Source organism: Rhododendron vialii, chromosome 2a (genome assembly GCF_030253575.1).
Source record: "Rhododendron vialii isolate Sample 1 chromosome 2a, ASM3025357v1".
In the NCBI taxonomy this organism is placed as follows: Eukaryota; Viridiplantae; Streptophyta; class Magnoliopsida; order Ericales; family Ericaceae; genus Rhododendron; species Rhododendron vialii.
This window is the reverse complement of record NC_080558.1, coordinates 44,496,946-44,507,572: the sequence shown is the minus strand read 5'-3', so window position 1 is coordinate 44,507,572 and position 10,627 is coordinate 44,496,946. Positions and strand designations below refer to the sequence as shown.

General features: G+C 38.2%; 1 protein-coding gene across 1 annotated transcript; it reads right to left on the bottom strand.

Annotated features, from left to right (window-relative positions):
- LOC131316494 (signal peptide peptidase-like 2) lies at positions 1–10,627 on the bottom strand. The gene is made up of 14 exons (XM_058345885.1): positions 10,226–10,627; positions 8,415–8,573; positions 8,197–8,308; positions 6,914–7,033; positions 5,873–6,024; positions 5,592–5,774; positions 5,305–5,339; positions 4,308–4,464; positions 4,031–4,084; positions 2,737–2,829; positions 2,371–2,513; positions 783–853; positions 455–538; positions 1–356 (listed from the first exon to the last, which is right to left on the bottom strand). The coding sequence occupies exons 1-14, from the start codon at positions 10,463–10,465 to the stop codon at positions 229–231; spliced, it is 1,731 nt and encodes a 576-aa protein (XP_058201868.1). The 5' UTR covers positions 10,466–10,627; the 3' UTR covers positions 1–228.

The following is a 10,627-nucleotide window of genomic DNA, read 5'->3' as shown; positions in this document are numbered from 1 at the left end:
GACGGCGAAAGTGGATACATGATTAGAATTTTGTCAGGGACGAATTCATTGAACAAATCACATGTAAAATCCACGTTAGGCTTGTTCTTTACTAGAAGTCCAGACCATCGATGTTACATTGAACAACACTACACAAAACACAGTAGAAATACAGCAATTAGTCTCATTTCTGTTGGCTAGATTCTTCAGTGTGTCGGAGTCGGATACCGGTGCAAACACAATACAGTCTCATTTCTCATGGCTAGGTTCTTCGGTGTGTTCGAGTTGGATATGATGAGTGCAAACCCTTTCTGGTTCGCCTCTCGTCCACAGAACCTTCAGATCCCCTCTCTTCCTCCCCAGAGTTACCAAAGTCCCTGCATCAAAATGTGTGAAAATCCCCGAACGGGTGAGATATAAAGCCACTTTTGGCATAGAAATTTTGTCTATCCTTGCTTATTGGGATGAAGATTACCGAGTGTGAATGGAACGATATATAGCAAAGCCGGCTGACCGTGACCATCCATCAGGTTTAGTGCTACATAGGTAATAAGAAGACCTACAACATATTTCAGATCAATTACACCAGGCATATCGCGATTTGCAACCAAAAGTAAACTAAAAATTGCAATATTGGATTATGAATTGAGGAAACACAAGGACTTGGGCATGGATGGTGCTATGCAGGGGGGGCATAGCACAGTGAGTAGATACTGTAATGCTCTTTTTACCTCATCACAGAAAATTACTTTGTCAAATACCCTTGTAGAAAAGATCAACATGATTTCTGCACTGTTTCTTACCTAATCCATAAGCAAGCATTGCCCACAAAAAGTATCCTGATCGAAGATTCCTTTTTGCCAGCCAATCATACCTGCAAGTATGACCCAAATCATTTGGATTAATTAAGTAGTCGTCGTTGATCAACCAACCGTTCCAAAAGCTTAAACTGTTACAAAATGGGACACACAAAGTATACCAAGATATCCAGAGTCACTAGCTGGAAAAGTATGAGCAATTGTTTCTCCACTTGTTTAAAAACTTCTCAAAGCTACAGTTAATCGACTATTAACAGGGCAGGAAATGATATTTTTGGATTTGCATTTCCGAGAAAAAAGAATGAACCAAGTTGTTGCAGTTTATGGTCCAAATGTTCCAGTTTTGACATGCTTCCAGATCCCCCTTCTTTAGTGACACTTATAGCCTGTTTGGCAGGAGTCAAAGGGAGGCCGTATATGGGAGATGCCCAGGTATAGAAACCTGGATGCTTGAAATTCGATGTTTGTTTCACTTTTTAGCCCCGGATAAGTATATCCCCTCCAAGGGAGATAAGATTTGGATACCCCAACCCATGTCCAAAAATTTGGACCCTCTATATCTGGGTTGTAATAACAAAAATGCCGCTATAATTTATGAAAATTCGCGACTGGAAGATGTTGAGGCTGGTCAAATTTCTGCTGCCGTCTTCATTACCGTTCGCTTATTATCCCTGTGTGGAGCTTATTTTCATGTGCAAAGGTGAGTGCCCACCCAACGCCATGTGGATTCGTCCTTGGATAACCTGGTGGTTGAGGTCTGTGTAACCAACGACAAGCTCTGGATGTTAGGATTTTGTAGCCTCTGGGCAATTTTTAGATCTTTTTGATCAATGAAATTGTCTTTTTTGACACAAAAAAAAAAAAATTCTATATCCCCTTACCAAACAAATCTCATATAACTTATTTCTCCTTTATAATAATACCACCTTATACCATATCTCCCCTCTTACCCTTATCCCCTCTAAAATTTGGACTGCTAACAAACAGAACAACATAACATAACCCATCTAGTCCCCAATCATTGGGGTATGGGCGGGGGATGATTGGAGACAAACCTAACCTTTGGCAATATATGCACAAAGTGGCTGCTCTCAGAATACCACTAAAACAGTCGCCCCCCTAAACCTCCAAGAACCGAGGAGCTACAAGGACGTTTTGTTGTAAAACCATGCCCCCAAATCAAAGTCAAATGGCATCAGAGAGGCGCCTAGAGACCCAAATCAATTTACCACGCTTCCTTCACTGCTAACAAACAGACCGGCAGTTAAAAAATCTTTCCATGGGTGGTCCTCTGTCAGAAAAGCATGTTTCTTGCATTTTTTTTTGCAAGGAACATCTGCCCTAGATTGGAAACTATTCCAAATCCAAAATTTTAGGTAATATGCCCAGCCAAACAAGTGCAGAGAGAGAGAGAGAGAGGAACCAGTGAAATAGTAAGCAAATAAACATCACTTGTAGAATTGTCAAAATTAGCAAGGACCAGAAACGAACATAGATCTTTTTCCCACAATTTTATGAATACTAATACCATGAAACGGAATAAAGTCTCTTCTGTAGAGAGATGAAGTCATACCTGATTGAAAATGCTATTAGCAATCCTGGTAAAAGGATGTCACCAAAGCCTATGATGCTGTAACCGCCCCATGGATCAAACATCCGTGGAAACTTCAGTAGCATCGGGATACCATCCTCTCCACTTTTATCACCGCGAGCCACCTATAAGTGCATTACTCTTGAAATTACTCATAGCATTCCAAAGTGCAATTATTCTGAATCAAATTAATCATGCTCTAGCATGGCGGCAACATGAAAAGGACTACACCCCCACCCCTCCCCCCCCCCAAAAAAAATAAAAATAAAAAAATAAAAAATAAAAAATAAAAATAAAAATAAATAATAATAATAATAATAATAATAATACATGAACAGGATTACTTACCACAATCATCACACTTTCATGGAACAAATACTTCGAGGCAAACACCCAAAATATGTCGTACAAGAAGGCACAACTGAGAAGAACAGTACCCACCTGATTCACAAAATCACACTGAATCATGCCAACAAGAATACACTGGCAACCAGCGATGCTTTTCATTTCCAAACTTGCTCATCCAAAATAATTGCAGGGTTCCACGTAATCAAGAAAAGTGAGTTTAACCAGCTTTAGGCCTAAAAGTTGAGTTTTTTCTCGACAAATAATTGAGCCTGTATATTAACCAAGCCGCTAACTCCTTAGGCTAATAACCGAGCCAAGAATGTCCTTAGGCCAATAACTCCTATCTTAAACAGATTGTAAGCCCAAAGAACTGGAAAGGAACTCTCATGAGCACCTATTACAGGGAAGAAATACTCAAACAATCAGCAAACAAACAAAAAGGAGAGAGTGGTTATTTTGCTTATCATACATGGGGGTACTTAGGCAGGCCCATAAACTCACCAACTCCAAGTCATTCTTCTGAGGCTCACATAATGGTGCTTCTCATGTTTCTTTTCTTCGGAGTCCAGGAAATTTTAGCTAGCTGTGCAGCAATCCATTCACAGCCCAATAAAGCCGAGCCCACTGTTTGTGAATAAACTTTTTGGTAGGTTACTGGACAGTCAACAACCTACATTAAACTAGGTCACAAAAACTTGAGTGGTTTACAAGCAGATTGGTCTGTTACAAGCCTTCTTTCTATAAGCAGCAAGCATTAGAAGAGACAAATGCAAGAAAACCAATAATTTTATTGGGCATCATAACATCTTCACAAAAAAGCAGGACTGCAAACATGAACTGCATGTTTTCTTTTCGTCAGGGACAGTTCTTTCTCTTGTTTAATGGATCTTTGCTTACTCAATATTTATCCAAAACAAAATTACTTCCACAATTACACAAGGAGATGGACATTTAAACTCAGTACCTCAACTATGTTAACATGAAAACTTACAATTAACAAGAACCACACTCGTCACTCCTTGAGGCTTTTCATATAAAAACTTGGCGCACATTTTAACAAGACACTTCCACAAAGAATCATTCACGATGCCATTCAAAGAGGAAAGAACTCAAGGCACTGCCTAAAAACTCTTAACCAAGAAGGATATAAATTTGGGCTCACATTCACATAGGTTCCAAGTGCAAATACATGTCATCGTGGCAAAACTGTAACTTTTTACAACTGCTTTTATAGAAACACTTGTCAGCTTTGAAAGATTACCACCAATTCATCCAAATGACTTGGAAACATTACCTTCAGATTAGGTATGCGCACAATCTGAAGAACGGTAAGTATCAGCGTAATGCCCTGATCAAAGAAGATATAAAAGAGAAGTGTCAATATTTGATGCTGCAAGAACTCAGAAAACAAAAAACCAATATCAAAGGAAAAAATATATTTGACAGTGCAGGGGGAAATTTCAGGGTCCAACTATGCCAAGAGGAATTTTTTTCACATTTGCACTCAAAATACTGCAAATTTTATGCAAGACAAGTTCGAAAATCAAAACACAAAAGACATTTATCCTTACAAGTATGTCTTGACCTATCCAGGCAAAGTAGAGATTTCGGTAAACTGCCCAAACAACAGCAAATGTAATGCAGAATGGAGAAACAGCCAATGTAAGATAGGATACAGCTCCCAAGAAAGGTACTTTAATGAATGTTTCTGCAGCATGTTTGCACCACCTGGAAAAAATATTGTCCACTCAGTCCCAAATTCCAAAAAGAACATCTAAAAAATCAGAACTATATAGAAGGCCCCAATCAATCCACTACAACATCCACCAAAAAAGAAATTTCCAAAAATTTATAGATCCCACGTTCAGATAATCATTGACATTGTAATCCTCAATTTTTAGCTGCGTGAAACATGCCAATGTCTTATAGCAAGCAGCCTTAGATCTGGGAATAAGGGACATCAAGGTCTATGGAGACTCTACCCTCATTATTTTTCTAGACAGCGAAAGTGCCGACAGTGTGGCTCAAATTCCCATATGAAAATAAGTTCACTAATAGAGTTGAGGCTTAAAACACATTTAATACTGAGCGGGAGTCCGGAGAATTAAACAAACTCTTCTATTCTACATCTGGAAGGCTTGTTGAGATAGAAGATCAAAAAAGAGCAAAAGCTTTGGTTCTTTCGCCACCACACTGTCCTTACTCCTTACCTTATTGCATGACTCCTGTTGTAGATCCGATACTAGATCCACTATAAACATGTTACAGTTTATCCTCTTCTCGTTATTGGGGGTTTAATGTTCTGTCAACATTTAACTAAGTACCACAAGTGTTGCAGCTTCATACATACGTACTACATCTTAACTGCAATATTGTTTTTCCGTACAAGCACACACAGATGCTTTTGCAATAATTTTCAAATTGAAGAATAAGCATAGGGTAATAGATCAAGCGCATAGTGACAGAAAAAAGTTATCATCATTTGTTGCACAACAAGCTTGTATCAAGGGATGCAGACTTTTGCAGAGTGATGAAGAGGCAAATTTTAAGAAGAGAAGAGTATTATACCTTGATAGCAAGGCAACCAAACAGGTTTGCAAGCCCTGCAGGAACAAGAAACTAAGAATCAGAATATAATACAAAATAAAGGAGAAAGTAAGAAAGGGAAACTAGCCAACATCCAGTGTGTTCACATTTCAATGTCTGTAACTGTAAGTATTAGGTTTTGGAAAAAGATAAGTAAGGTAATAGGTGAAGGCAACTTATGCCAACAAATCTATACACAAGTGGATACATTTGTTTCTGTTAGTGAGCTCTCATACACACATTCAATATTATAAGGAACGGAAAGGGACCTCTGCACCACCAATGGCGAAAAGAACCACCAAAAGTTCAGCCAACCAGGAGGACATGAATTTGTAAATTACAATCAGGAAGCATGAAGCAATAACAACAAACAAGACTGCTGATGTTGCACTAATGTCCACCGCACCACCTGTACCGAACTCTCTGGTAGTGGTAGATTCATCGGAAGCGTCCTACAAGATTGAAATAGATTTGTATACAGTTAACAAACAAAGATGGTAGCAGAGACGGAAAAGAAAAGAAAAACTTGTAGAAAAGGAAATATACAGACTTTTAATAGCTTGTCCTGTTCAATAGCTGCTTCTCTTGCACTCCATGCAGACCAATAAGATGCACACAGAATGGTACCAACTGCCATAAGCCATAAGAAAGCTTCGGCTATGTCCACCATTGGTCGTTTTGGAGAGTATAGCTGCACAGACACTGTAGAGAAGTGTGAAACCTTTAGAAAACCACTTTAAAGATGTGTGCTAATGGGAGAGATATCTTATGGAAGGAAAAAAAATTCAGAGAAGTCATAGCTCAATTTGGTAAATTAAAGGGGCTTTTTTAAATCTTTTACATGATACAGAAGCACTCATGAGAGCCAAAGCAACTATAGAAACAGTAAAAGACAGCATAAAAGGTGATACAACTGAATGACTGATTACCTTTCAGCTGGATGTTTCACTCAGAAGGCCGTGGCAACATCGTCAAGTAGACAAACATAATCTTCCCTCTCTTCACTACTTGTACTTTATGGAGTTTTCAGAGACCTGGTTGCATTAGAGGCAACTCTTTGTTCTATGGAAGATATTCTTCACTAAGTAAACACTTATTGGTTGTTTCTGATGGAAGATATTGGTCACTTAGTAAACATTTAATTGGCTGTCCCTAAACAATTTTACTTTTCCCTATCTCCTACCACAACATTGGATTCATGCAACCCAACACATGTTTACTGTCTTTAATAAAAATATGTTTCATTTCCTCCATTTTTGATACTTCTCTTTGAGGCTGCATCACAAATCAAACAGTGGAATAACGTAATAAATGGATTAATTCAATCATGGGAAACTCTCAAGTACCGTTCCAAGGGAAGGGATTGACCGTCCTATTCCGCCCGGGGGGGAATAGGCCATTTGACAGGGAGATTCCGGAATTGAGTACTAAATGGTTACATTTCATAACATACTCAGTCAAATCCATTTCGTCACACAGGAGAGAAATAAGAAAGGTACTTATTGAAGCCACAAAAAGGTTTTCCAATTGTGTAATTCATCTTTGGGAAGATCTTTCATCTTGTGTCATCCTAAAGATAGGGACAATTTACCTGCTGAACTCTTATTCAGCATCCGCTCCAAGGTTGTACCCGCATCTTGTGGGAGCATGATAGCAGGTATGTTTATATCCAAATCAGTGTCATTAGGTTCACAAACCATCTTGTAAAGCTCTGCATGCAAAAGAAAAAAGTTTGACATAATGAAAAAGTAAGGAAGAACCTCAACAATAGTCATGCGATTAATTTCTATGGTTCCTGCTATTTCAGGGTTGTATACGAAAAACATTACAAATCAGCAGTCCATCAGAAGTGGTGCCAAAACTTCCCAGCTATAAAAGGAAACAGCAGTCCATCCTTTCCATCACTGTCTTCATTGTCAAAATTTTACGTGAAATCTCATCAAGCATGCAAAGTCAAAGGTTCAGTGACCTAAAAAGCAAAATCATCCTAGTTTCTTCAGTGTTTTCCTATTTGAACTTTGGAGTACATTTTAAGAACTGCATGTATGGGACACTTTTGAATCCATCCCCACAGCAAAAGCAGCAGTTCATCTCGTTGTTTATTATGCTAATCAACCTATTGATACTCCAGATATTAACTCATCTAGCTGTCAAACTTATACTCCTGGACTTCCCAACAAGCTTCCTAAAGCCATCTAATTGCACCCATGTCCCAGTTGATGCAGAATCTGTATTAGCTGACTTATAAACCCACTGGCAATGAAAATTATCAATGATAAATTCCGGGGAAGCTCTCCTGCAACTTCAATAACAAGTTGTTCAACAGCTGCTTCTGGAGCTCCCGGGAACTAGGAAGTGGTTTAACATCCACACCCTCTGATATCTAACGCAAACAAATTGTTATATCACACAGTTCATATCAGTCACCATTCACTATCAAGAGAGGAATTTGTGCCACTAGATAATGCCATCACATATATGTGCCACCATTCACTACCCCAAGAGGAATTTGTGCAAACACGCATGGCTGTGCAATATTATGGTGTATCTGTGCGTACTGTGTAGACTCTAAGACAACTTTAAGCCTTTTGCTGGCCTAATTAAGGGAAAGACTTTCATGCAAAATGCAAGTCACCTCAGCAAGATACCTATAACACCTACAAGGTCTACATCTCCTAAGCTGGAAAACAGCCGTCTGGAATCCCTGTAAGGGTGATCTTCAAGAAAGGTCGCAACAATGAACTCTATAAATGGACCTTAATTCCCAAACAAGTTTCACGGTGAAGAGTGGTGTTCACTGCTGAACTTCTCGGAACTACTGTAAGTAATCGACACAAACAGAAAACCAAAAGACACTACAAGATTTCTAATTACCTCTCCGGTTATTCACAATGAGGATAGCTGAAGCACCAGCAGCTTGCGCATTACTTGCCTTGGTTGTGAATTTGCAGTTACCTCGTTCCACCACCAGGACATCTCCAGCAAGCTAAAAAATTCGAAGGCCATGAAATAGTTGGTATTGACTTAAAACTAAAAGTCTCTAGTTAATGTACTGAAGTGTATAAAATACAAATGCAGGGTGGAAAGAAAACCTTTTCATCCAGTGGACTACAACCATCACGAGGATCTGAAAGAGTAACGCGAGTTTGGTTAGCATTTTTCTCCTTGGATACAATTGAAGTGCCAAATCTAGCACCGACACCGACAAATTCACTGGCCTCTGTGCCATCAACCCAAGTTTGAACTTTTACCTGACAAAAGCTATGACAGATTGATGAGTAAATTGTATCACAAAGACAATGGAGCACGAAACAATAAGGCAATCCAACTTAGTTGAATTCTCGAGTTGGTGGAACTACACGGATTTATCAGCTAGAATTTAGGCTGTATAGTATTAAAGAAACTTGGACATATTTATCATTAAACTAAAGAAGCAACACAGTGAAAGAAATGGAACACAATTACAGTACATATGTGACGGGGGTAAAAATACCATCATCCCTACTTTTGGCCATGGAAGTTGATGGACATTAATCACAACATGTAGGAAAAATATAAAATCAAAATCAAATTGCAGAAAAAATACATGTAACTCACTTCCATCCAAAAAATAGAACTTAAGAAGTATTAGACGTAAAAGAACTAAATTTAAGCTCCATAATTAAAAAAAAAAAAAAACTGAAGATAAAACAGATATAACTTCAAGCAACCTAATAAATCCAGCGCAAGGAAAGAAAAGAACAGACATCATAAATTCTCTTTAAATGACAGTATTGCTTCTTGATATACATCGATGCATATACACAACACTTAAAGAAACTAACGAAGACTCAGTTGAAGAATCAAAGAGAAAATAACTGGGTTGGAGAATCAAAAGGAGCTAAAATAAATCAGACTTTAGCAAAACAACCTAATAAATCCAGCTCAAGGAAAAAAAAGAATACTTGCCCCCACATCCAGAGAAATGGACATTATAAAAGCTACCTTAAGTTTCCTAAAATGACATCACTGTTTTGTTATATAAGTCATGCAATGATCATGGGCACAACAATTAATGAAAAAAATTGAAAACCCAGTTGAAGAATCAAAGAGAAAAGACCTGGGTTGGAGGTCAAAAGGTTCTAAAATTAATATAACTTAGCAAAGGAACCAAAATACAGCTCCAGGAAAGAAAGAAAATACTCCAGTTAACAAGTCCCCAATTCCATAAAAATATACCATCATAGAAGCTCAAGTTTTCTACAATGACATTACTGATTTCTTCATATAAATCGATGCAATGATCATAGGCACAACAATTGGTGGAAAAAATGAAGACCCAGAAGAGGAATCAAAGAAGAAAGAAATGGATTGGGAGATCAAAAGGAGTTAAATAACTAAATAAAACTTTAGCATAGCAACTACTTAAGCTAACAAGCCCCCAAATTCCATAAAAATGACATCTTTGCTTCCTTCAGATAAATTGATGCAACAAATCATAGGCACAACCATTGAAGAGAAAAACAAAGACCCAGTTGAAGAATCAAAGATCAATAGGAGCTAAAATAACTAAATAAATGACATCTTTGCTTCCTTCATATAAATTGATGCAACAATCATAGGCAAAACCACTGATGAAAAACATGCAGACCCAGTTGAAGAATCAAAGAAAAAAGAACTGGGTTGGAGATCAAAAGGAGCTAAAATATATAACTAAATAAAACTTTAGTAAAGCAACAACTAAAGTTAAGTTAACAAGCCCCCATTTCAGAAGGAGCAACTAAAGTTGACATCTTTGCTTTCTTCATTACAAACCTACGCAACGATCATAGACATAACAATTGAAAAAGTGAAGACCCATTTCAAGAATCAGAGGAAAAAAGAAGTGGGTTGGAGATCAAAAGGCAGCATTATTCAGATGTACCAAAACGAAGTCGTTGGAACAGCCGGGTTGCTTGGGAGCTGAATTGTCGACTTGAACGATGTCACCGGATAAGACCAAACAAGGGTTGTTGAAAATGAGTAGAATCACTGGAAATATCAAGCTGAAACTTCGCAAATCCATGAGGCTTAAGAGGATTGATGAAGAGAGAGAGAACCCAGAAGAGGCTTGTTTTTTGAGGAGAAAAGAAATGAAAAAAAAAACAAAAATAGAAGAGTGCATTGGAAAGAGTAAATGGGTTTATTAACAATTTTTCGGTTGGTTGGGGTGGGGTAGAACCGGAGAAGGTCAAATGTTGCAGAGGTGACGATACCGAATGCCAGTACGGCGCCGTTCGAGGGGGTCAAATGTCTCAAATCAAGGGGATTAGATAGGGACCAAACT

Bases quoted from the DNA above. Each gene is read 5' to 3' on its own strand.
- LOC131316494 (XM_058345885.1), bottom strand. From the start codon at position 10,465: ATGCACTCTTCTATTTTTGTTTTTTTTTTCATTTCTTTTCTCCTCAAA. The intron at 5,775-5,872 runs GTCTGTATATTT...TCAATCTTGTAG, and splicing joins AACAGGACAAGCTATTAAAA to GACGCTTCCGATGAATCTAC. The intron at 2,514-2,736 runs GTAAGTAATCCT...ATGCACTTATAG, and splicing joins ATGAAAGTGTGATGATTGTG to GTGGCTCGCGGTGATAAAAG.